Source organism: Myxine glutinosa, chromosome 12 (assembly GCF_964187855.1).
Source record: "Myxine glutinosa chromosome 12, kmMyxGlut1.1, whole genome shotgun sequence".
Classification (NCBI taxonomy): Eukaryota; Metazoa; Chordata; class Myxini; order Myxiniformes; family Myxinidae; genus Myxine; species Myxine glutinosa.
Window position 1 is genome coordinate 28,715,523 of NC_136272.1, and position 27,541 is coordinate 28,743,063.

The 27,541-nt window shown below is 42.0% G+C and overlaps 1 protein-coding gene across 1 annotated transcript; it reads left to right on the forward strand.

Moving 5' to 3' along the window:
• Positions 1–27,134, forward strand: PPP5C (protein phosphatase 5 catalytic subunit). The gene is made up of 13 exons (XM_068132902.2): positions 1–265; positions 11,044–11,285; positions 11,431–11,575; positions 12,214–12,338; positions 15,457–15,522; positions 15,881–15,979; positions 19,335–19,440; positions 20,947–21,089; positions 22,055–22,142; positions 22,295–22,335; positions 23,095–23,273; positions 23,531–23,612; positions 25,974–27,134. The coding sequence occupies exons 1-13, from the start codon at positions 133–135 to the stop codon at positions 26,034–26,036; spliced, it is 1,512 nt and encodes a 503-aa protein (XP_067989003.2). The 5' UTR covers positions 1–132; the 3' UTR covers positions 26,037–27,134.
• Positions 27,135–27,541: the final 407 nt, after the last annotated feature.

The following is a 27,541-nucleotide window of genomic DNA, read 5'->3' on the forward strand; positions in this document are numbered from 1 at the left end:
GAGAAGCGGCGGATGTTTAACACGAGGCGGAAGTAGTCATTGAATGAACAAAGCACACACAGGCCCAACGGGACGAGCCACACGAATCCGCTTAGTCAAAGCGGCGGTTTTGCCGTGTCTCGTCCGGCCAACATGGCGACCACCAGTGAGCAGGTTGTCGAGGACTTTCAGGCTGGACAGAATGACAAAGTCGCCTCTCCTCCTTCTCAAGAAGACCTGGAACGTTCCGAGGCATTTAAAACGAAGGCTAACGAGTTCTTCAGCGGTGGGTGACCGTATGTACTCACGGACACTGCTGTGCTGGACGTTTCATTTGGCCCTACCTTAATTAACCACATGTGTTGTACTGGCTCGGGACGCTTCCCCGTCCGTTAGACCCACGTCGTCTGCTGACTACTATCACGAGGCCCCTCAAGCTGAGGCCGAACGTGTCCTTTTTTATTTTGCACACGTGGGGTGTAGTAGTAGTACGACCTCAATGGTGCTTCGCGGTCATCTTTGGAGCGGACAGCAGACATTGAGACGAAATGATTAGACAAGTTGCCTTTTCTCTAATCTAATGGACCATAACCCCCAGGTTAATGAATAATGTATTCCCACCTTGTAGGGTCGTTTGGGGGAAAAATAAATAAATCATATTTGGCCCAAGTCTTTCACGAAGCGACCTGCCAGGAGTAAAGTTCAACTGAAGCTAGTATGGCCTGTTATTTGTAATCTGTTCAGGATGCCGGAAATAACTCACCTACTCTTTGCAAAAAGACCTCGTGGGGTCTTTAACATCCGACCCCCAACTCGTGTTAGCAGACAGGATAACCGGCTTAACGTCTATCCGAGGGACCCCGCACATTGAGATGCAATGCCCTCCCTGTGAAGCACCAACCTGACAGTTTATACTCCGGTGGGGAATGGAAGCCACACCTGACAGCTCACAGGTAAGTGTGTAAGCTCTACGCCAAATTGATGTACACTACCTTACCAACGGGTGATTGCTTTATCTAATTGCCAATGACAATGTACACTGCACAGTGCACAGGGAACTTTTCGTCTGGGTTGGCGGCATCATGAAGCACAAATAAGCCAAGTCTTCATTCCAAAAGGCTAACAAGAAGGGCAAAGCACGTACTCGCATCCAACATCATAATAACAAGATATTCTTACCTGCTCGACAACTCTCAATTTCTACTAATGAGTCTAACCTGTCAACATGCTGATGATGGATGGCATGCTCAAGTGCTGGCTTTACAATGTTTATCTGCCAGTTCACCCATGATGGCGTCGTTTTAAATGATTATTCATATGCCTGCTTTGTTTGCATCGACTCGAAGTTGCTAAAATTTGTTGATTGTGCACTTAGGTTATATTTACAGGGTTTCCCGCAAGAAATTGCGCAGCGAGTCGAATTCTAATTTCCTTCTGGCCTGCGGGCATCCTGCCAAATCTCGGGGGCTCCGACGATATACTCCCCCAGAAATGGTCTTGAAATTGCTTTTACGAATGATGCAATTTTGGGGATAGAATGTACTAATTGTACTGCACGTTGTGTAAGGTTTTTGCAAAGAGACTACAGGTGTACAGAAGTGTACAGGAGGCACTGAAGGTTTGCCTTATGCTGTAAAAATGATATTATTTGTATGGCATGATGTAATAAAGAAGTCGATTCATATATTGTATATCACCCAATTCATATATTTTATGTATATATGTGTGTATATATATATGTATGTATGTATGTATGTAGGTATGTATGACCCACCTTTAGAGGCCATTTTGCATGCAGAGTAGAGGTTGGCCTTTTTTTGGGCACCGTGGTCCTCTTTCTGAAGCAATGTTTTAAGGCCGGATGTCAAATTCTAATTCGATGTCGAATTCTAATTTAATGTATGTATGTATGTATGTAGGGATGTAGGGAATTGTAATTCGATGTCGGATGTCGAATTCTAATTTAATGTATGTATGTATGTAGGGAATTCTAATTCGATGTCGGATGTCGAATTCTAATTGTATGTATGTATGTATGTATGTATGTATGTATGTATGTAGGGATGTAGGGAATTGTAATTCGATGTCGGATGTCGAATTCTAATTTAATGTATGTATGTATGTATGTAGGGATGTAGGGAATTGTAATTCGATGTCGGATGTCGAATTCTAATTTAATGTATGTATGTATGTATGTAGGGATGTAGGGAATTGTAATTCGATGTCGGATGTCGAATTCTAATTTAATGTATGTATGTATGTATGTAGGGATGTAGGGAATTGTAATTCGATGTCGGATGTCGAATTCTAATTTAATGTATGTATGTATGTATGTAGGGATGTAGGGAATTGTAATTCGATGTCGGATGTCGAATTCTAATTTAATGTATGTATGTATGTAGGGATGTAGGGAATTCTAATTCGATGTCGAATTCTAATTTAATGTATGTATGTATGTATGTATGTATGTATGTATGTATGTATGTAGGGATGTAGGGAATTGTAATTCGATGTCGGATGTCGAATTCTAATTTTATGTATGTATATGTAGGGATGTAGGGAATTGTAATTCGATGTCGGATGTCGAATTCTAATTTAATGTATGTATGTATGTATGTATGTAGGGATGTAGGGAATTCTAATTCGACATCCGCAGGAAGGTTGGCGGCCTTCTTGCCGCCAACCCTGTTCGTCGCTTCTTACGATACACAGGGAATCACCAGTGAACTGGTGCTTAGGCTGAGTCAGTTGAGATTATACTTCTTTTTTTTTTTTAAGGCGCTTCCAAACAAAATGTAACTACGTCTACTCTGCAAGAGCAGCAAGTAATCAGCAAGAGCAGACCCTGTCTCAGGCAATGTTTCACTCACTTCCCAGTGAGCTTCCTCAGGCCAATAGACCCCGTGTCTCACCACGTGTCAGATTTTATTCCTGATGCGACCACTCATCTCCGGTCATGTGCCTGTGCGTGAGGTCAATGGAGGAGTGTTCTTATTTTGCCAAACCTCAAGGACGTGTGTGTGTGTGTGTGTGTGTGTGTGTGTGTGTGTGTGTGTGTGTGTGTGTGTGTGTGTCCGTGTCCATCCAGGAATGTTTCTGCTAGTTCAAAACTTTCATGGCCCTGTTTGTTTACATTATAGGTTCTCAAAGTGGTCCCTACCACCCCCCAGTGGGTGCTGGGAACTTTCAGGGGGGCGCTCCAGAGTCTACGGCGGTAGGGGGGCGCTGGCAATGATTTGGGGGGCACTGGCAATTTAGAGGAGCAGCGGCGATTTGGAGCGCTCATTGGGCTTCCTGCAGTCTGCACAGGTTACCCGGCGCCATTCGGCAAATTGGCCATCCAATCAACGACCACATTCTTTCCCCCTCCGCATGGTTTTTATGATCACATATTTGCTGATGTCGTGTAGGTATTAGGTTTGACCCGTTTCCATGCCGTCTTCTCAACAGTGGTCGAGTTTCTGTCGGAAATTGATACGGAGCTATCGGAGAAAGTGAATGCGATTAAGCATGATGTGGCTTACCTCACGGACATATTCAGTATACTGAATGATGTCAACAAACAACTCCAGGGTGACCATATGACACTGATTAAAGCAAAGAAAGTGATCGGCGCGTTCGTAACCAAGGCGACTCTGCACAGGGAAACCCTCGGCCGCAGAGATATGTACCACTTTCCCCAGTTGGCAAAGGAAACTGCTGTTTCTGATGAAGAGCTGCTCGTTTATTGCAATCACCTTGAGAAGATTCGTGGAGATATGGGCCCACCCTTCACACTAACGGTATTTGGGCCTGTGATAACAGATTCCCAGTTTGCCTCACCTGGACCTGTTCTGAAACATTGTAGGTCGTGCAAAATGAAATAAAAAGTAAAGTAAAATAAAGTAAAATATTATTCAGAAAATATTTGGCTTCTGTTATTTTTGCTTCCTATCTACATAAATTCTGGGTGTCCGACCACGAACGATAGGACAAGGGGGGCATTGGGCCGGTCCAAGAGGGCAGAGGGGGGCGGTAGTCCAAAAAAGTTTGAGAACCACTGGTTTACATTTATGCCATCACTGGTGGGAGTTGGAATTACAAGTCATAATATAATGAAATACAGTACTGTATGTCAATTATTCTCTCTAAGTAAACTATAATATATCTTTTAGTACACTGTCTCACGTCTGTCTGTTTTGTATTCACACCTAAACCGCTGGACAGAACAAGTTGTAACTTGTTATATTCTGGGTGTGCAGTGAATTTTTCTTTTTTTGTGATGAAAGTTGTGATGGTTACCATCAACTTGTGTTTTCGCATTCGAGTGAGTGAATTATTATATTACTAGCCGAAACCCGTGGAACATCCACGGAGGGGAGGATGTGGTGTATGGATAGAGTGTACCATTATGGATGGCATAGGGGATTTGCTTGTCCGAGTAAGAGTTAGGAAGAAAGATGAGAATGAAGAGTGCGTATATGAACAACGATCGCCGACACCGGCACAAATGCATGCTCTGGATTGTCCACTCAGTGGACGGCTTGCTTTCGCCTTCGCCGATCCAATCAGCGGACGGCTTGCTTCGCCTTCGCCCAGCAGACGCCAATACGATGGCGTCGTAAGATGGCGTCGTATCGGCAGTTAATCGGATGCTTTTGGGCCCCAACGTCGGCTAATTCAGATTTTTCGAGTATGGCTGTACGTGATAAACAAAGAGCGCGGTTCGTAGATCGTAAATCCATTAGTGCCGTGGGCATCGGGTCACTGGGTGCGGCGTAAAAGGGATAACAAAGTCGCGTCCTTACGCTATTATTATATAGACTAGCCGAAACCCGTGGAACATCCACGGAAGGAAGGATGTGGTGTATGGATAGAGTGTACCATTATGGATGGCATAGGGGATTTGCTTGTCCGAGTAAGAGTTAGGAAGAAAGATCAATTTTCACTTGTGCAAAAATGCTACTCACAATTACATCGCCTGTGCGTCGGCCTGTGATTGAGCCAGAGAGTTGGCCTGTGAGTCAACCTCCTTTCCAATGTCTGCAAGAATTGAAATACTGATTGTGAATGTGTAAAATTATATGAAAGAAGAACATGCATATCAATAGACGATGCCATCGAAAAGGAGAGCAGCTGTCCATAGAAAAGGATGTCTGACTTATCAATTTGACATTATTGCACAGGAAATGACAAACAAAGAAACAGTTCATTTCCATCGGGTAATATTACGATGAGAGATCAGCCGATACCTTTATTATGTCCATCAGCATCCATGGCACTTAGAAAAAAAAAATGTGGCATCAGCCAGCCGCAGCCAACTATCACGTACCGTCTCAAAGTCAATGCCATCCTTTTATCTCTTCGTATACAACTCACTGATCGCAACATCACTCCATTTAACTTTATTAAAATGACGATAAAGACGTGAAACCCGTGGAACATCCACGGAAGGGATATCGTTCGTCTGTTTTCAGCTCGTTATCTTTAAGCTTCCTTACGTCTTGCCACCTGCTACACCTCTCTGAGTTACGAGGATTTATGCAACGCACCCCGAGTATCGCAACGTCACTCCATTTAACTTTATTAAAATGACGATAACGACGTTTCCTTATATATCCTAATTTAAAATGTTCAAGGGAATAAAAAGACCATTTGGTTCACACCACCCATCACACCACTCGACTGTCGAATCAGCGGACGGCTCGCATCGCCTTCGCCCAGCAGACGCCAATACGATGGTGTCGTAAGATGGCGTCGTATCGGCCGATAATCGGATGCTTTTGGGTCCCAAAGTCGGCGAATTCAGATTTTTCGAGTATGGCTGTACGTGATAAACAAAGAGCGCGGTTCGTAGATGGAAAATGCATTAGTGCCGTGGGCATCGGGTCACTGGGTGCGGCGTAAAAGGGATAACAAAGTCGAGTCCTTACGGTATTATTATATAGATAGTATTTGCTCCCTCTGCCACCAAAGGTAGGTGGAGGTTATGTCTTCACCCATGATTGTCTGTCTGTTGGCTTGTTTCTTCATCTATGAGCACAATATCTCAAAAAGTTGTGACTGATTTGTACGAAACGTGGTGGACAGGTTGGGAGTGTGACGAGGACGAATCAATTTGATTTCGGTGAAGATCCTGATCTGGATAGAAGAATTTTTACATTTTACGTGATTCTTCACAATTGAAAGATTACGCTGAACATGTACTAATGCAGAGGTAATCCAGATCTACACAATATCAAAACCGATATAGGGCAAGATATTTAAAAGCATCGTGGAAGAGTTGTGACAAAACGAGGTGGACGAGTTTATTCGGTGACAAGAACAAGCCGATTCGATTTTGGTTCAGGTCCGGATCTAGACCAGCCTATTTGTGGGTACTAAAGCTAAACTGTTCGGCCTGGCAGAGGTATGCGCTCTACCGAGTGCCTTTCTAGTTCCCTCTGCCAATAAGGGTGGACGGAGGTTATGTTTTTACTCCTGTCTGTTTGTCTATGAGCAGGACATTTGAAAACATTGTGGACGGATTCAGCCATAATCAGGGAAACAGGTTGGGTGTGTTATAAGGACGAATCGATTCGATTTGGTGAATATTCGGATCTGGCAATTATATAATTTTCAAGTTATTCTTCACCATTGAGAGATCAGGCCAAAAATGATATATAGCATGATATTTGAAAAGGTTTTGGACAAGTTTTACAAAACCAGGTGGATGAGTTGGGTAATGGATAGGTGACGAGAGCGAACCGATTTGATTTTGGTTCAGGTCAGGATCCAGATCCTGCCTATCGGTGGGATACAAAACGTAAGTTGCTCAACCTGGCGGAGGTATGTGCGCTATCGAGTGCTGTTCTAGTTACTTGTTTTATCATTAACAATTTCCTGTATGAAAACGCATTCGCTTCAGGCTCGGCTTTTAAAGCCCAACCTCGACGCATTTACGGTCCAATGCCCGGACAGTATGAGGGAGTATATGAATGGAGTACGGTACATGGGTAGAATATGAATGGAGTATGGTACATGGGTAGTATATGAATGGAGTACGGTACATGGAGAGTATATGAATGGAGTACGGTACATGGGTAGTATATGAATGGAGTACGGTACATGGAGAGTATATGAATGGAGTACTTTACATGGAGAGTATATGAATGGAGTACTGTACATGGAGAGTATATAAATGGAGTATGGTACATGGAGAGTATATGAATGGAGTACGGTACATGGGTAGTATATGAATGGAGTACGGTACATGGAGAGTATATGAATGGAGTATGGTACATGGAGAGTATATGAATGGAGTACGGTACATGGAGAGTATATGAATGGAGTACGGTACATGGAGAGTATATAAATGGAGTATAGTACATGGGTAGTATATGAATGGAGTACGGTACATGGAGAGTATATGAATGGAGTATAGTACATGGGTAGTATATGAATGGAGTACGGTACATGGAGAGTATATGAATGGAGTACGGTACATGGGTATTGGGTAGTATATGAATGGAGTACGGTACATGGGGAGTATATGAATGGAGTACGGTACATGGGGAGTATATGAATGGAGCATGGTACATGGGTAGAATATGAATGGAGTATGGTACATGGGTAGTATATGAATGGAGTACGGTACATGGAGAGTATATGAATGGAGTACAGTACATGGAGAGTATATGAATGGAGTACGGTACATGGGTAGTATATGAATGGAGTACGGTACATCGAGAGTATATGAATGGAGTACTTTACATGGAGAGTATATAAATGGAGTACGGTACATGGAGAGTATATAAATGGAGTACGGTACATGGAGAGTATATGAATGGAGTACGGTACATGGGTAGTATATGAATGGAGTACGGTACATCGAGAGTATATGAATGGAGTACTTTACATGGAGAGTATATAAATGGAGTACGGTACATGGAGAGTATATAAATGGAGTACGGTACATGGGGAGTATATGAATGGAGTACTGTACATGGAGAGTATATAAATGGAGTACGGTACATGGAGAGTATATGAATGGAGTACGGTACATGGGTAGTATATGAATGGAGTACGGTACATGGAGAGTATATGAATGGAGTACGGTACATGGAGAGTATATGAATGGAGTACGGTACATGGAGAGTATATGAATGGAGTACGGTACATGGAGAGTATATAAATGGAGTATAGTACATGGGTAGTATATGAATGGAGTACGGTACATGGAGAGTATATGAATGGAGTATAGTACATGGGTAGTATATGAATGGAGTACGGTACATGGAGAGTATATGAATGGAGTACGGTACATGGGTAGTATATGAATGGAGTACGGTACATGGAGAGTATATGAATGGAGTACTTTACATGGAGAGTATATGAATGGAGTACGGTACATGGAGAGTATATGAATGGAGTATGGTACATGGGTAGTATATGAATGGAGTACGGTACATGGAGAGTATATGAATGGAGTACGGTACATGGAGAGTATATGAATGGAGTACGGTACATGGAGAGTATATAAATGGAGTATAGTACATGGGTAGTATATGAATGGAGTACGGTACATGGGGAGTATATGAATGGAGTATGGTACATGGGGAGTACATGAATGGAGTATGGTACATGGGGAGTATATGAATGGTGTATGGTACATGGAGAGTATATGAATGGAGTATGGTACATGGGGAGTATATGAATGGTGTATGGTACATGGGGAGTATATGAATGTGTAGAGTACATGGGTAGTATATGAATGGTGTATGGTACATGGGGAGTACATGAATGGAGTATGGTACATGGGGAGTACATGAATGGAGTATGGTACATGGGGAGTATATGAATGGTGTATGGTACATGGGGAGTATATGAATGTGTAGAGTAGAGTATTCCTGTAAAAGTGCATTTATGTTTCCTTATGCCAGCGTCTTCCTACTTATCATGTGTACAAGCAGCTCTTTCGTGATCGTTAGTGTTACATCAATTGTGAAAAAAAAGAAGTCGATACTCGTTGCAGAACGTTTACCGACAGCTAATAATGCTGTTTAGACCATATTTTATTTTGCTCTTGCATTCAGGCCCTGTCTACGGTATGAATTGGACATCAATACATCATGGAGTAATTTTTGTTCTCATGTCGAATTGTCCTAGCAGCTGTGCACATGTTGTCTTGAGTGGGAGTTTATGAGGTTGGGCAGAACGCAATTTCTCAGGGCTTTGTGTTTCGTCACATACCGGACACTTGCCTCCCGCATGTTCTGATTTCGTCTGGACTAGCAATTTGTCCATTGGAAATCTGAAGTGGGTGGGAGCGAAATCTAAGCAACTGCTGCCATTTTATTCTAATTGTCTCGGGAATTAAATGTGTGTCCATTTACCATGGTTTGCTGAACTAAGAGGTGTTGGTAAGTCAACCCACCCTCTTAAACAAGGATTCTCAACAGGAATTGAGATTGGCGCTATCTAAGGTTGGCCCTATCTACGGCCCTATCTATGAGATTGGCCCTATCTACGGTTGGCCCTATCTATGAGATTGGCTCTATCTCTATGTTAGATCTTCGACAAGAACGCGCTTCCAGTCGGGCATAATTCCATGTGACACCAGAACGGCACTCGATATCGATAGAGAGCAAACCTCCGCCAGGCTGAAAAGTTTATGTTTTGTATCCACTGATGGGCCGGATCTGGATCCAAAATCGAATCGGCTTGTTCTCGTCACCTAACCAACTTGTCCACCAAGTTTAGTCATAACCTGTCCATAACCTTTTGAGATATTGTGCTACGTATCGTTTTTGGCCCCATCTCTCAATGGTGAAGAATTGCTTATACATTTTTAAATTGTCGTATCCAGATCCATATTCCGATCTTCACCAAAATCGAATTGATTCGTCCTTATCACACACACACACCCCCAACATGCCCACCAAGTTTCGTCCGAATTCGTCCATAACTGTTGAAGATATCCTGCTCACAGCCAACAGGCAGGGGTGAAAACACAACCTCTGTCCACCTTAGGTGGCAGAGGTCATCTAACTTGGGTCTGGATAACTCCGTGGTTCGCTTACAAAGATCTGAGCCTTTCTGAATCCCACGATGGAGGTGAAGGTGGAAGAGCACTAAGCCAGCTTGCATTTGCTAGTAGATACCAACGATTCAGTCGTAATTTTCCAAAAAAGTAGGCTATTGTGTGCCGGTGCCCTGATCATAATGTCTAATCAAATATGTATTTGATGATCGGCAGATTGCTGATAAAATTATATTTTGGATAGGAATGTTAAGTGAGCTCTTGTCTAATGGTTTATCAGACAATTATTCATTAAAGATTTCCAACTAGAATGAAAACCTTCTAGAATAAATCTAGAATTCTAGAATAAACTAGAATGAAAACCTATGCTTCCGTCTTCTCCCGATTCCTCTCCGGCCTTGCCCCCCCAGCTCTCTCTGTGCTCTGTCCCGCAAATATTCCTACAGGTCGCACAAGATCTGCCTGCAACCCTCTTATGGTTAAACTGCCAAAATCAAGACTCTCTGCTCACCTTCATTCCTTCATTCCTCTTTTCTCCCACCTCTGGAACAAACTCCCTCACTCTCTTCAATCCCTCTCCTCCCCCCAGGTCTTTAAAACAGCTGTTCACCACCATCTCTTATCTTCCCCCATCCAAAACCTTGATCTTTCTACCCCCGCTAATTTCACCCCAATTCCACTTTTTTGAAATACCAACTTCTGTCCTGGAAGTCCTTGGTGTCCTTGTGTTTTATACTTCTCCCACCCCCCCCCCCCCCCCTTCCCACGCTTCTGCCCCCCAAGCCCTCTCCCTCCCACACATCTCCCTGCTCTCACATGTTGTGTTTGTGTGCTTCCCCTTCTCTCCCCATCTTGTCTTCCGCTCCCTCTTTTTATACATTTTGTTTGTCTGGTTGATTTGTTTGTGAAGTAAATGTTAGCTCTTTCACAAGCCTCGATTCAGTATACAAAAAACCCCAAAAAAAACCCCCTTCTCAAACCACATTTAAATGTTCAGAGTTCAAACTCTTCGCTCTGAGTTTGATTTTTCTCTTTCTCCTTCAACCCCCTTCTCTTCCCAACAGATAAGAACTACGACCAAGCAATCTATTACTACACAGAGGCAATAAAGCTAAATAGCTGCAATGCCGTGTACTACAGCAATCGGAGCTTGGCCTACCTGCGCACCGAGTGCTACGGTTACGCACTTAGTGATGCATCCACTGCCATTCGTATCGATTCCAACTACGTCAAAGGATACTACCGTCGTGCCACGGCAAACATGGCTTTGGGGAAGTTCAAAGCTGCACTCAAAGATTACGAGACTGTAAGTGCTTCCATCCCCTTAAACTCTGGGTTGATGCCCTTGGTGTGGTCACCTTTCTCCACGCTAGTCTTCACTCCACCGCAGACCTTTTAATGGCTCAACCAAACATTTGGTCATTTTGCCGCCTTTTTCTTCCCCCTTCCAGGTAATGAAAGTTCGTCCAAATGATAAGGATGCCAAGATGAAGTACCAGGAGTGCGCTAAGATCGTGAAGCAAAAAGCCTTCGAGAGAGCAATTGCCAGCGATGATTCCAAGTCCGTCGCAGATATGATGGACATCGAATCCATGAGTATGTTTGCTCAAAAAATTGATGCGAAGAGGTGCAAAAGTATATTTTGTTTTATTCCTTTGATACGTCGTGTTTTACTGATAAGCTCCCGGTGTATCGAACTGCTATTAGTCCGTGGGCTGAGTAGGGTTTACATGCACCTCCCCCCCACAACTTAACTTCCCGGGTATGTCCATGTACCCCCCACCCTAGGGGTTAGGAAAAACCATGTTAACAGAAAAAAAACTCATTCCCAAGGTACCTCCCACGCATATTTTGATGTTACCCCCCCCCCCCCTGTGTCAGTGATTTCCGAAAATTAGGGGTAGGCGAAATTCAAATGGCCATAACTTTTTACCTAGTCATCCTATGGTTGCATATGACCCCTCAAAATGTTTGTCCTGGGACACTCTTTACAAAGATATGTGTTATATGCAAATGAGGTCACCAGAGGTCAAACTATGAGGGAATGAGTTTTTTTTCTGTTAACATGGTTTTTCCTAACCCCTAGGGTGGGGGGTACATGGACATACCCGGGAAGTTAAGTTGTGGGGGGGGGGGGGGTGCATGTAAACCCTACTCAGCCCACGGACTATGTCCTTGACAGGTGAGTTCGGAAAGAGTTTGATGTTTTTCCTTCTCCGCTGCTTTTCTTACAGCCATCGAAGATGATTACACGGGACCCAAGCTTGAAGGTGATGGCAGCATTACCGTAACATTCATGAAAGAGCTGATGGAGTGGTTTGGAGAACAAAAAAAACTTCATCGGAAGTATGCTTACCAGGTACGATGTGATTGTGCCAGTGGGAAATATGTGATCCACGTTTGGCCCTGTAATTTGCCATCCAAACAACTGCACAAACGGTTTATATGCACAGTACAGTATTGCAACCATTGCTTCTGTAATTTTTAGCTCACCTGGAACGAAGTTCCGAGGTTTATGATTACGTATGATTATGGGGAAGTTTGTTGACTCAACTGGTTGAGTTCATCACATACTGAACCCTCAATCCGTATGTTCATCACATACGGATTACGTCCGTCGTCTGTCGTCGTTAACTTTTCGACGTTAACACTCCAGCGTCCACAAATATGAACCGATTCTGATCAAACCTGACATGCAGCATCCTTACCCCAAGGACCAGGCTGGTATTACATTTCAGCCCGATCCGTTGAAAAATGGCGGACGTAGGCGACCATTTTGTTTTTGGTCATGAAAACGACGTTAACACTCTCGCGTCCACAAATATTAACAGATTTTGATCAACATTTACCACACAAGGTAGGTTGCTATTGCAATCCAACCCGATCCGTCACAAAATGGCCGCCATAGGCCGCCATATTGTTTTCAGCTCCGAAACGACGTTAACAATCTAGCGTCCACAATTGTTTTTTTGTTTTTTTTTGTTTTTTTTTGTATACAAGATCGAGGCTCGTGAAAGAGCTAACATTAATCACACAAAAAGACAAACCGACACACAAAACACACAAAAAACACACACACACACAAACACACACAAAAAACAAGGGGAGCGGCAGACAAGATGGGGAGAGAGGGGGAAGGACACAAACACAACATTTGAGAGCAGGGACATCGGGAGGACTTGGGGATTACCGGTGGGAGGTGGGATTACCGGGAGGAGGACTTGGGGGGAGGTGGGAGAGGAATAAAACATATGAACACTGCAAGGACTCTGGGGTGAATTACCGGGGGTAGAAAAGATCAAGGTTTTCGATGGGGGAAGATAAGAGATGGTGGTGAACAGCTGTTTTAAAGACCTGGAGGGAGGAGTGGGATTGAAGGGAGTGGGGGAGTTTGTTCCAGAGGCGGGAGAAAAGGGGAATGAAAGAGTGAAGGTGAGCAGAGAGCCTAGACTTTGGCAGTTTAACCATAAGAGGGTTGCAGGCAGATCTTGTGCGACCTGAAGGAATATTGGGGGGACAGAGCACAGAGAGAGCTGGGGGAGCAAGGCCGGAGAGGAGTCGGTAGAAGACAGAAAGACCACCAACCTGCCTGTGGTGAGTGAGTGAAAGGCCCTCGGAGTTGACTACATCGCAGGAGATGCCAATGATTCTGAAAGCTTTGGCCTCAACAGCGTGAAGCCGAGCAAGGTGCGAGGCAGGAGCACCAGCCCAGAGGGGGGAACAGTATTCCATTGAGCTGCGGATGAAAGCCTTGTATGTGGTGAGGAGCTCAGGTGTGCCAAGGAAGGACTTCGCACGACGGAGGATGCCCAGTCGGCGACTGGCTTTGGAGGCCAGCTTGGAAATGTGGTTTTCCCAAGAAAGATCATGGCAGATAGTGAGACCCAAAAGCTTGAGCGACAGAACTTCTTGGAGAGGATTGTTGAGAAAGTAGATGGGAGGGTTGTCCAGTCGGTCCTTTCGGAGAGACATTGTAAGAGTGTGAGATTTGTCAGGATTGAAAGACATGTTCCACTTGTTTGACCAGTCTGTGATTTTGTCCAGGTCTGCAGAGAGCGAGGAGGCTGCAGACTGCCGATCTGAGGGATGAGGAATGGAGCGACAGAGAGTAGAGTCGTCAGCAAAGAGATAGAGAGGATTTTCAAGAGAGTCCGGGAGATCATTGATGAAGACCAGAAAAAGCACAGGGCCCAGAACACTGCCTTGGGGAACTCCAGCCTGAACAGGAAGAGGAGATGAGAGAAACCCATTCAGGGCCACACGTTGACTACGACCAGAGAGGAAGTCCGCCAGCCATGCGTGGAGATTTCCATGGATACCAAAGGAGGAGAGTTTGGTGAGCAGAGCAGGGTGCCAGACCGTATCGAAGGCACGTGAAATGTCAAGGGAGACAGCTCTAATTTCCTGTTTGGCGTTGAGGACCTCCATCCATTGTTGAGAAAGCAGAAGCAGCATGTCCAGAGTAGAGTGACCAGGTCTGAAACCAAATTGATGATCAGCGATCAAGCCATTGGAGAAGGGGAAAGATTTAATATCTGAAGCAATGATGGATTCCATGACTTTGCTGATAATTGGGAGAAGGCTGATTGGTCTGTAGTTGCTGGGATCTGTTTTTGCACCTTTTTTGTGCAAAGCGGTGATGTTGGCTGATTTCCAAGCAGATGGCAGATGACCTTGAGCAAAAGAGAGGGTGAAGAGAATAGAAAGAGGGAGTGAAAGAGCAGAAGAACATGATTTTAAAACTTGACTTTTTAAAAAAAAATTAAATTTAAATATTTAAATTAAATTTAATTTTATTTTAAATAAATTTAATTTAAATTAATTTAAATTAAAAAATTTAATTTAAATTAAAATAAATTTAAATTTAAATTTTTTTAAAAAAATTGTAAAATTTGAATAAAATTTGAACATAAATAAAAAATATTGACGAATTTTCATCAAACTTGGCATGTGAGACCCGACCTACTTTAAAGTTGTCCAGTCAGTTCAGTTGAGTTCTGCTTCCCTGGAAGCTCTTGTTTGAAAGTCTTATGATTACGCTGGTATGATTGTACCTGCTGCTCTGTATTCCAGCAACCATGAATTGGTAAAAAAATGCCATGATACGGTTTAAAATACCTTTAGTCAGTGTAGTATACTGTGAGTGCCAGGGGTATTGCCCCTATGCTTTTAAATCAAGTTGGTTTTGGTTTCTGTATTAAAGCAAACAAGACCGAACGTCTAACATCAGCGTAGCCGGGCTTGTTCGATACACTTTAGTCGAAGAGGATATTATGACCTGGGTGGGCATACCAGTTAGCAAATAATGTAAGTATTAAATTATTTTTGAAGTACTGTAAGTATCTAAGCTGTCTGTCACCATGGAATGTTTTGTTGCTATTTTCAGTGCACTGGTATTTTGTGTTTGAGCTCAAATGCATTGTGTTGTTATCCAGTTAGTGGATTGCAGGAGAGATTTCTCACTATTCTCTTTGCAGATCCTGCTACAAGTAAAACAGATACTTCAGAAATTACCGAGCCTCATGGAAATCAATCTCAAAGATGTAAGTTGAGGTCTGGGGAAAGCGTCAGCATTGTGAATCTACTTATCCCAAAATGGTCTGGCTTTGAATTATTTAGTAAAGTGCATGTCTGCTTGTTTGGTTTGCCAATATACGTACGTCGTACATCCTTTGCGTTTCCTAATTTTAGTGGGAAGTCAAGTTAAATTCACATGACCCAATTAGCTTTAAAAAAAGAAAGTGATTGGTCAGCTGAAGATTATTGATTGATGCCGACCCTTCGTGTATTGTCGATCGGGTTGAGGGTGACCAAGGGAATCGTCTCCGTTGAACGAGCTATTTCACGTATGACTGTGTGATCATGGAGTTTTTCTTGTGGACTTCCCACTTGGACGGACAGGGAGAAATGATCTCGATTTGTGGAGACATTCATGGTCAGTACTATGACTTGCTTAATATTTTCCATCTCAACGGGTTGCCATCCGAGGACAACCAATACGTATCCTTTCGTCGAGTGTCGCGTATGTTTTGTCGCATAACCTGAGTTTTCTCGAGTTGCCTCCACAGCGAAGGTGGATGGAGGTTAAATTTTCACTCCTGTCTTTCTGTTTGTTACTTGCTGGAAAAGATTCCGGCAAGTATGTCGGTTGGTTGGTTTGTCTGTCTGTTTGTCTGTTTGTGCACAGTACTACGTCTACATCGTTGGACATAGCATCGCCATACTTTACACACATGATTGTCTTGCCCTGGAATGGACTGTGTCCAATTTTTAACTCTCTCGGCCCAAGGCCTCCATTATCGGGTGATATCACGACTGACATAATTCAATAATTCGACAAGTACAAAACTTCATCCAATCAAGATGCAATTTCTTGAGCGCCATATCGGCATAAACTGGTGGAGAAAAAAAAAAAATGATGACGTCATCGGTCAATTCGTTCGGCTGCCATCTTGGAAAAACCGAAAAACTTTGCTCCTCTATATCTCCGAAAGTGCTGAATAGAAAAAATTGAGACATGGCTCATTGTAAAGAACTCTCCGTGGAGAATAAAATATGTTAATGATGATGTCATAGGTGCCTCCATTATGACATCATAATTCGACAAGTACAAAACTTCATCCGATCAAGATGAAATTTCTTGAGCATAATCTAGGAATAAATTAGTTTAGAAAACAAATAATGATGAGGTCATCGGTCACGTGGTTCGTTCGCCATCTTGGAAAAACCGAAAAACTTTGCACCTCTATATCTCCGAAAGTGCTGAATAGGAAAAATTGAGACATGGCGCATTGTAAAGAACTCTCCATGGGGAATAAAATATGTTAATGATGATGTCATAGGTGCCTCCATTATGACATCATAATTCGACAAGTACAAAACTTCATCCGATCAAGATGAAATTTCTTGAGCATAATCTAGGAATAAATTAGTTTAGAAAACAAATAATGATGTCATCGGTCACGTGGTTCGGCCGCCATATTTGTCCAAAATGGCCGATTTAAAAAAAGTACATTCCGGTAAGTCCTCGGTCTCTGACCGATTTTTCATTTGTCTGTCTGTTTGTCTGTCTGTCTGTGAGCAAGATATCTCAAAAAGTTGTGGACGTATTCAGACGAAATTTGGCAGAGAGATAGTGTATGTGACAAGGACAAAATGATTAGATTTTGGTGAAGATCCGGATTTGGATCCAGCTAGTAGTATTTTTAACGTGATTCTTCACCTTAGGGAGATATGGCCAAAAACGATACATAGCAGGATATCTCAAAATGTTATGGACGAGTTATGACTAAACTAGGTGGATGAGTTGGTTATGTGACAAGAACAAGTCGATTAGATTTTGGTTCAGGTCCGAATCCAAATCCAGCCTATCAGTTGGATAAAAAACATAAACTGTTCACTTGTTCAGCCTGGTGGAGGTATGTGCCCTACCGAGTACCCTTCTCGTTATTGCTGAGAGAAATATTACTACAGTGTAATTATATACGTTTGTCTCGGCCACGGCCACAAGAAGAAAAGGATGATGATGATATAATTTTGTATGCTCCTTCTGTGTCATTCCAAAGGGTTCCTGCTTTGATCGAGTAATAAATGTTTCTGTTCGAACTGCTAAATGAAGAAACCATTTGCGTTTCTTCGTCTTCAAACTTGGAAAGAGGTTCTCAAAGCAGGCAAGGTTGTAATTAAACGAAGGAATTTTTGTTCCGAATAATTTGATTAGCTTTCCAACCAAGTAAATCGATTTAGCTGGAGCAAAAATTCATTTGTTTCATCACAAAGTTGCCTGTTTTAAAAGTCTCTTCGAGTTTGAAGAAATTTTAAAAGAAAATAAGTAAATAATTAAATTAATTTTGCAAACTTTTCCGAGCCCATCTGGGACCCATCAACTTTTTGCCAAAATCACCGAGCCGGATTCGAACCGACTTTTTGTACCGAGTCCCAGCACCAGTGGTGGCCCTTTGTGAGCGATGTATTGATATCTTGTCGATAGATTTGATAAAATTAAAACGTTTTTGGGGAATTCCAACTGGGAATTGATTTTGATATCTCAATAAGTAGGTTTATCATGTGAGTTTATGGATTGCAGTTGTGGAATAAATTTAATCTGTTCACTTTCAATTATATTTGTACTCATGCTGGAAACGAAAAACCAAAAAGAAATGGCATTGAACGATGGAATGTCTGTGGTTCCTCAGACACCTCCCAGAGGAACGGCAGGTGAACAGGTAACCAAACTTTAATGGAAATGACTCCTACTAGCAATGACTACACCTTTTGGTGAGATGTGCTTTTAGCTTTATCTTAGCAATCACAACTACCCGAACGTCTAGTGCTCATTATGCCATTAAATCAGAGAGATGAGGTTGTAGTATGTCTGAAACCTGCTCCCCAAGTTTTGTAAAGAGATACTTTATTTATTTATTTTTGTATACAATGTCGAGGCTCATGAAGAAGCTAGATCAGGAATGGATCAGGATGTAACATAACAAAACACGATAGCGAAAGTGGGGGGGGGGGGCGGGGGAAACGTGCCAACAGCAGGGATCCAGGCCAAAATAGAGAGAGACTTGGAGAAATAAGGGATGTGGGGAAGAATGAGGAAGAGAGGAGGACTCGGGGTAAACAAGATGAATACAGCCACAACTAGAACGGCACTCGGTAGATCACATACATACCCTCACCAGGTTGAACAGTTTATGGTTTGTATCCCACTGATAGGCCGCATCTGCATCCGTACCTGAACCAAAGACTAATCGGCTTGTTGTTTTCACCTAACCAACTCGTCCACCTAGTTTTGTCCACAACCTTTTGAAATATCGTTCTGTATATCGATTTTGGTCCCATCTCTCAATTTGATGTCCAACAAATCTCATTTGAATCTGTCCACAACTTTTTGAGATATCCTGCTCACAGACAGACAGTGGTGAAAACATAACCTCAGTCCACCTGCGGTGGAGGAGGTAATGGTAGTTTGTTGCGTTTGCAGTCATTGAGCGCAAAGATGGTTTGTTTTGAATGTAGCAATGTCATTTATTGATGCTGAATACGCATTCCCTAGTTTGAGGAGTCAAATGAACCACCAGCATCAGTGGATTAATAGTCGGTTGCATCGCTGACTTCTTGCCAGAGATATCGATGTTCATACACTTTTGTACTTAATCCATAGGATTGGTGTCTTCAAGTTGGAACTAAACCATTGTCTGACAGCCCCTTCCACTCAATGAGCTGCCCCCTCTCTCCATTCTCACCACCTCTGTTGTCTACCCCCTTCCCTCCCACCACCCCTCCCCAATTTGTGTGTCTCTACTTTGATGCATCTTGTACTTCTCTAAGGTTGTCCTTAACCAGACCTCAGTTGTTCAATGGTGATTTCGTAGACAGAGGTTCGTGGTCACTTGAAGTGATTCTGGTTCTGTTTGGCTTCAAAGTGCTTTACCCTGACCACTTCTACCTTCTGCGTGGTAAGTTCCCTCACCTCCCTGCATTGTTTATACGCACATTGCTTGCTAAACTTCTCGTTGCTACGGTACATCTACTCACACCTAAGCTTCTGCGTAGGGACTGTGCGGTAAATGAATGTGTGAATCCTCCTGCCTGTAATGTGTAGCTTCTAAGTTTCTGCCTACAGCCTCTCCATACTAGATCAGGATACTGTACGTCTTCAGCTATAGCACTCCAAGTGTTGTCAATTTGGTTGGATCAGTGCAGCAACCAAATGAACCAATGCAGTTTATCATTGCATACATGTATTTTATGCTTTATTACTTGCAAAATCGAAGATTTTTCAAGTATATTGGTTGGTCTTGTGCGTTGTTCTGTATGTCTGTTTGTCTGTCTGTCTGTCAATCGCCTACATGTAACAATTTTAAACTAATCTTCACGAACTTCACCAGATGGTAGAGTTGGTCATAAGGAAGAAGCCTATTGATTTTGAGGTCAAGAGTCAAAGGTCATCTTGAGGTCAAATTTCTAAAATTGTCATTTTTATCTGATTGACTTGAAATTTAAGCAGCATTTGAATATTGAGTCACTAAATTGCGAAACAACTATTTTTGAGGTCAAAAGGTCAAAGGTAAACTCAAAGTCAAACCCAAAATAATCAATTTTCATCTGAAAAATCGTCACTTTTCATCCTATTAAGTTGAAAATTAAACAGCAATTACATAGTGCATCACTGAATTTGGAAAACAACTATTTTGCGGTCAAAAGGTCAACTCAAAATCAAAGTTCTAATATCATCAATTTGGATCTGAAAAGTCATCAATTTTAATCCGATTGACCCGAGCTTTCATTAAGATCGTCAATTTTAATCTTTATGAAATGGACAATTTGATGTATCCATGGCAAGTTTTTATTTTGGGGAGGGGTGGATTTTGCCAGTATCGTGCTCTGCATGATGTCTTCTTGTTTTGTATGTTCTCGTGAATCTATTATCAGCCTTCGCTCATGGATACGAGGACATTGGTTTGTGAATGGATAAAACCGATATAACATTTTTGCACTTTTTTGTCAAATAAATCATTAAAAAAAATAATAATAACCACCTTTAGAGGCCATTTTCCCCCGCAAAGCGGGGGTTGGCCTTTTTCGGGAACCGTGGTTGTTGTTGTTTTTCGGTCCCCTATTTGAAGCAATGTTTTACGGCCGGATGCCCTTCCTGACGCCAACCCTTTTTGCCGCCTTTAACGACAAACAGGGAATTACCAGTGAACTGGTACTCAATTAGCCGACCTCGGAAGGATGACAGGCTGAGTCAACCCCCCTGGCGTTAATTCAGCGATCGACCGGGATTCGAACCCAGGATCCTTGGATCCTAAGCCGGCACCCTAGCCGCTAGCCCAACACCAGGGATTGTCAAATAAATCATTGCTGAATAATATCTAGAAATGGATTTCTTTGATTTGGCGCGTGACCTTTCTTGTCTGATTTTTATAAATCCCACTTTCCTTCTTCCCTCCCCCATCAAGGAAACCACGAGACTGACAACATGAACCAAATGTACGGGTTTGAGGGAGAAGTGAAAGCAAAGTACACCTCACAGATGTTCGACCTTTTCAGTGAGGTCTTCCAGTGGCTACCGCTTGCACAGTGCATCAACGGCCGTGTGCTGGTCAGGACATCGCAAAACTGAATACCAATGGGATGTGACCATGGGCTATTTATTTGCAGTGAAGTTGTTCTATATAGAATTACAAGAGCTGATATTTGGGAAGTGAAATTGTTTTTATATCGATGCTCATTCCCAACACCAATTCATGAGGAAACAACCATTGCGCTATACGAGGCGGTGCATGACATCATCGGCACCTCAATTGCACATTAAGATACAAGTGAATGAATCCTAAAATCCTCCAACTTTCAAATGTCTGTATCAGCAGTTTCGTGAAAATGGGTAAAACCACAGTTGTATCTCTAATTGCTGTTTTTTGGACACCGATGACGTCATAACTTTGGTCTCCTGCAAAGAGATGTATTTATCTCAGATAACCTTGGAAGAATTTTATTTGTGTAGAAAAACTAAGTGGGATGTTTTTAAGAGGGTATGTCTGCTTCTCTTGAATTGTGTTAACAAGCGGGTACTGCCACCTCCTCTCGGCAAGAGTGCCCTTCTCCGCCCACTCTCGGTGGGCAATGTGCTATGCCACAAATAAGACCTATGAAAAATTTGGAAAAGCAAAAAAAATATTCGAATTTTCAAAAATAAGCTTTTTGCTTTGCTGATTGGTTTAATCAAAAGACAATATGTTGTAGATCAGAAACATTCTGCTCTATTTACTCTATAGTTTGCCCGAGGTCGTCTTCCATCTGCTTAAAGTCAGCTAACATCTTCCTCAACCATCCATGCTGTTTATATAAGGCATGAGCAAAAATCAGTTCCGCTTCGCCACAAAGTTCAGTGATAGATGCTTTGGTTTGAACCTCTGCTTAAAATGAGTGGAATGAAACATTTTTAAAATTCTGAATTATTCTCCCTCAGATTTCAACATCACCATAATGCATATTGTTAAGTTATTTAAACTTACTTTATATAAAAGCAAGATGATTTGTAATAACGGATACCACTGTACTGGGCAGGTAATGCACGGCGGACTTTTCAGGGAAGATGGTGTTACTCTGGACAGCATCCGGAACATTAATCGGAACAGACAACCACCCGACTCTGGTGAGGTTCCAGCAAGCTACAGCCACTTAAGCCGGGTTTCCACCTATTTGATTTCCATACATTGTATGTAGGCTTCTGCTCGAATCAAACTGAAATGTTCATCTTTCTCCTCCCTCCAAACCCCGACCAATCCCCACTCCTCCCCTCATTAGGGCCGATGTGTGACCTCCTGTGGTCAGACCCTCAGCCAGAGGTAGGGCAATCAGATTTACAGCCAGAGGAGCAAGTTTATCAATTGTATTTTATTTTTACCTCCACCACCGAAGGTGGATGGAGGTTATGTTTTCACCCCTGTCTGTTTGATTGGCTGTTTGTTTGTGAACCTGATATCTCAAAGTTGTGGATGGATTCAGCCGAAATTTGATGGAGAGATTCCAGCAAGTTGGGTGTGTGACAGGGACTAAATGATTAGATTTTGGTGAAGATCTGGATCCGGATCTGCTTTGAGTGATTCTTCACCATTTATAGGGCTAGACGAATATATAGCACAATATCTCAAAAAGGGTTATGGGCAGATTCAGACGAATCCTTGGTGGACAGGTTGGGTATGTCACAAGGACGAATCGATTCGATTTTGGTGAAGATCTGAATCCAGATACGAGAATTTTTAAATTTAAGTGATTCTTCACCATTGAGTGATGTGGGCAAAAATAATAGATAGCGTAATATTTCCAAAAGTTATGAATGAGTTGGTTAGGTGACAACAATCTGATTAGCTTTTGGTTCAGGTCCGAATCCAGATCAAAATTGTTTTTTTTTTGGATCTGGTCTCCTAATGCAATCTTGGACTTGGCAATGCGCATCACTGTACATCTAATTTAGATGAGCCATCCGGCATTTACAGGAATACCTCTCTAGCACTGCTTTAATGGCTCGCTTTGGGTAGCAGTGGAAGTGTAATGGGAAAGCATAGAGGAATGGTTGTAAGGCCAGAATATCTGAATGTGCACAGAACGGACGGTCGGTGAGTAAGCGTGGAGTGAGCTGCCAGTTTGGGCCGGATGTGACCTGTCGTTTTCTCGAGGAGAACGGCCTCGACTTGATCATCCGTAGCCACGAGGTGAAGCCTGAGGGTTATGAGGTGGCGCATGGTGGTCACTGCATCACAGTCTTCTCTGCTCCAAACTACTGGTGAGCACTGCAAATAGGGTCCGGTGAGTTGTGCATGGTCTTGAATCTACTCTCCTGAAAGCTTTTATTCTAAACATCTGAGTCGTCATTTTGCCTGCCGCCATTTTGTGTTGTTGTTTTTGGTGGAGGTAAGAGATATGGAGGGGTTTATGCATCTCACGGACACCAAAACGCATAAAATCAAGGATTGTTTGAGAGAAGTACTGGATGTGGACGAGTTGCAAAACTCTTGACTAATTGTACATTCTCAAATGCAGTGACCAAATGGGAAACAAAGGAGCTTACATCCACCTCAAGGCACCTGAATTAAAACCAACGTTCCGGCAGTTTGCTGCTGTGGTAAGTATGTCACCTTGGATTTACCATTTTTTCCCAGCGTGTGTGATTCAAAAAGTCCCTTAGTTTGTTTTTCTACACAAACACAAATTTTGACCATCCAAGTTGTTCTCATCGGTATTTTCAAAGTGAATTATGACGTGAAATTATGACGTGACAAATGTCCTTGAGAGCATTCACTTCCACTTGTAGTCTTGGTTTGTGCAAAGACTCCTTTGGAGCTGCCAATAGGGTCCATGTGCACACCCAGATCTCAGTACTTTTCACCACATGTAACAAAGTCCTCGAATTCGGATGTTAAGCTCTTGCAAACTGCTGACTCTTTACAAACCAAATTGTTTGACATGTAATATCCCACTCATGACACCACTGTGGTGCCCTTCTGGTTCGGTAAAGTGAACCATAAACTTGTTAGGCCTAATGAGAGTTTTCTGCTTTTCTTTGAAGTAAACCCTTAAATATCACGGTTTCGACCAATCGCGGGCAACCTCTTTGTGTGCAAATCTAGGGCTTAATTTTGACCATTCACAGTTTTTGAGCTGTAAGTCATCGTTTGCTGTTATCTTGCAGCACTAAACTTTTGTTCTTTCTGTCACACACCGTTAATAAGTTAATAATGGTGCCGAAGCGTAAAACTATGGACAAAAGTGATATCTATATATTTAATTATTTATTTGCTGGTTTACCAAGCTGCATAACTATTTGTACTCGACTAGAGAGTTTATAGAACATGACACCATGTGCAGCGTCACTTCAATTTTAATAAGGTATTGATTTTAACGATCGTTCAAAAAAAATCCGAAAGTTTAGTGCTATTTAAGTAGTCCTGAACAGCACCTTATACACCACCGCATTGAACCTTTATTTAAATTGAAGTACTGTACTACAAAACTGGATATTTTTGGAAGTATTATGACAGGCGATTGGTGTTCTACAGTCTTCAAGTATATAATTAAATTTTAAATAAAATAAAGGTTGTAAAAGTCATATAAATAAATTAATTCTGGTTATAACCACCATTTTCTGCAGTGTCTGTTATATCTCCCGATTTAACATATTGCATTAATTACTTGTGCCTGTCGTTTGTGTCCATCATGACGTCCTTAAAAACAGCAAGTTTCCTGTTTGGATTGATTTTCAATTTTGTTTGACTTCCAGCAGGGAGACGGAGTAAAAATACCATCACACTCCTCCCTGCTCATGTGCGGTCGGGACAAATTGAGAGGCATGTTAGGGTAAAACGAAAGACCTGTCTTCATATTCATGCGTGTTCAAAGTCCGATTTGTGTTCAAAATATAACATTCGATTTAAATAATTTGTTCCTCAATCATAAACTGACGATCATAAACCTATAAGACGGTCGGACATGAACCAATTACTTAACTCTGCCTTTTGCTTCGCGTGCGTGGGGTAAAAAGAAATACATCGACAGATTACAAAGGGAAACAAGTCAAGATATTAATAGGAGAGGAATGGTAGGAGGGACCATGTTTAATCTGCTTAAACGCAGCAGGAGACTTCATCGCAAAGCCAATTTATATTTATTTTGCATGTTATTACCACACACACGTGAAGCGAAAAACAGTGTTGAGCAATTGGCTCATGTCCGCGCAGCCATCTTATTGGTTCATAATCGATAGGTTATGATTGAGGAATAACTTATTTAAATCTGGGTGTCAAACAAAATTTAAAATCAATCCAAACAGGAAATGCACTGTTTTTAAGGACATCATAAAGGACATAAACAAGGTTAACTAATGTGACGTGATGTGTTAGATACGGTGGTGTAATAGACACCGCGGAAAATGGTGGTAAAACCTGAAATAATTTAATTTTGTGACTATTACAGTCTTTATTTTATTTAACTTGAATTATATCACTGAAGACTGAAGAACACAAATAGTCTGTCATAATACAGGTACCTCCAGTTTTGCAGTAGTTCAATTTAAATAAAGGTTCAATGTATGTGGTGGTGTATAAGGGTGGTGTTCAGAACTGCATCTGGACTACAGTACTTCAATAACACTAAACGTTCGGATTTTTTAAAACGATCGTTAAAATCATAATTTTACTTAAATTGAATTAAAATTGAAGTAACTGCGTGGAGTATCGTGTTCTCTGAACTCTCTAGTTTGAATTGTGATGTATTTATTTTGGCTGCTGCCCACCTTCCCCTATATTTTCCTAAAGCTCATGAACCCACCCCCTTTTTCCCATAGGCCCTTGGTTTTGAATATCACGGCATTTCCCAGGAACATAACCCCACAATATTTAAGTGTTTACTGTATTTAGGCCTTCCTTTAAGCTTCTCTCTGTTGTAGTCGATGATCTAATATTTGAACCCTTTTTGTGCCATTTCACAGGAACATCCTAATATGAGACCGATGGCTTACGCTAATGCACTAATGCAGTTGGGTATCTTGTGATGAAGCCGATGCACACCTGAGCAACGACAAATGACGTCAATTTCCCCTACCTCCCCCCTCCCCCTTTAAAGTCGCAGCCTTGTAACGCACAAAAATGAGTCCTGTAAACGAGTCGATGGCGTACGCCGTGCCGTTTTCCTTCTCGGAGCAGTGAAAGTCCAAAATTCTGCACCGGCCCGGTCTGCAAGGAGCGGCATGACTCGCGTCAAAGCAGGGGTGCAGCTCAGGCCGCTTCGGCCCATGCGGCCTTCGCTGTTAAGTCTACACAAAGTGTCCCTTAATTTGAGCCCTTTGTTAAGAAGGTCTACTGACCCCTTTTGTTTTGCTGTTGATTTGAGAGTCGATGGTTGCCATTTTTGTACATAGCCAACTCACCTTGTGGTTCATCAATCATTCAGACTTTAAAAAAGAAGAGGAAGAGACTTTTGCTCTCACCTGATACTGCTAAGCACTACCATTAATACAGTTGATATGCTGGAAGGTTAAAAAAATAAAAGTCGAGCTTGACTTAAGTTGTCAACTACATAAGTGATATGATTGTAGAAGTGCAGCAAAGAGCCAACTTTGAAACTTCTCAAGCCCCATTAAAATTAATTGATCAAGTCATGAAGACGTGCTTTTAATGCTGAGTATCAGAAAGGTCATTTTGGTCTCAACGGTTGATGACGCTGCCTCTGGCCTAACAGATGTTGCTCATTATTATTATTATTATTATTATCAGAACCTTGTATTTGGAACCAAAGTTTTTAATCGCTCTGTTTGTTCATTTTTTTTTTATTATTTCACGAACACTCATTGGGTAACCAATAACTGTTGTGCTTCTTTACTGGCAGTTATGTTATTATTTTCTTTAAAAAGAAAAAGATGCGTTCAGAAATTCTCTTCCCTTTTTTTTTCTTTTTTTTTTTATAAACGTTTTTCTCGAATTTTTCATTCCCATTGATTGAAAAATCATGCCAAGCGAAATGGCGAGACGATCGCAGCACACGACCTTTGACAGCCACGAATGCGTAATTTAAAGGACTTATTTGATGAATTGCAGTGAATTGATTGTTTTGTTTATACAAGAATTTAAATTAAATAAAAGTTTTTTTTGTTTTTGTTTGTTTTATTTTCTTCTACTCCGTATGTTCTCGCATTCAGTCACCATAATGGTGCTACAACACCGGACCATGAACGGTATCAGTCATTTTCTCTCCCTGTTTTCCTCAAAATTCGTTTGACATGCCGGTCATATTTGGCTTACACCAAAACATTTTTACACAAAAGTCATTTCCTTTTTTCAGCTTGATTTTGACTGACATTCAAGGTGCTATAACCCCGTTTGGGTTTATGCTGTGGGCAAAAGTTCAAAACCCTCCGACCCCCTCATTCCCACCAGGGCAATGTCCCCTTTGGCTTGTTTAAACACTTGCCTTCAGTTGTAAGTCTGAAGGATTGGTAGTTAGTACAAAGCATCTTTATTAGGCCTTTGTGATGTTCTTGATGCCCTACCCCTTTCTCCT

Excerpts from the sequence above, each read along its gene's own strand:
- PPP5C (XM_068132902.2), top strand. The coding sequence starts at position 133 with ATGGCGACCACCAGTGAGCAGGTTGTCGAGGACTTTCAGGCTGGACAG. Across the intron at positions 11,286-11,430 it reads CACTCAAAGATTACGAGACT|GTAATGAAAGTTCGTCCAAA; the intron begins GTAAGTGCTTCC and ends TCCCCCTTCCAG. Across the intron at positions 22,143-22,294 it reads CAGACAACCACCCGACTCTG|GGCCGATGTGTGACCTCCTG; the intron begins GTGAGGTTCCAG and ends TCCCCTCATTAG.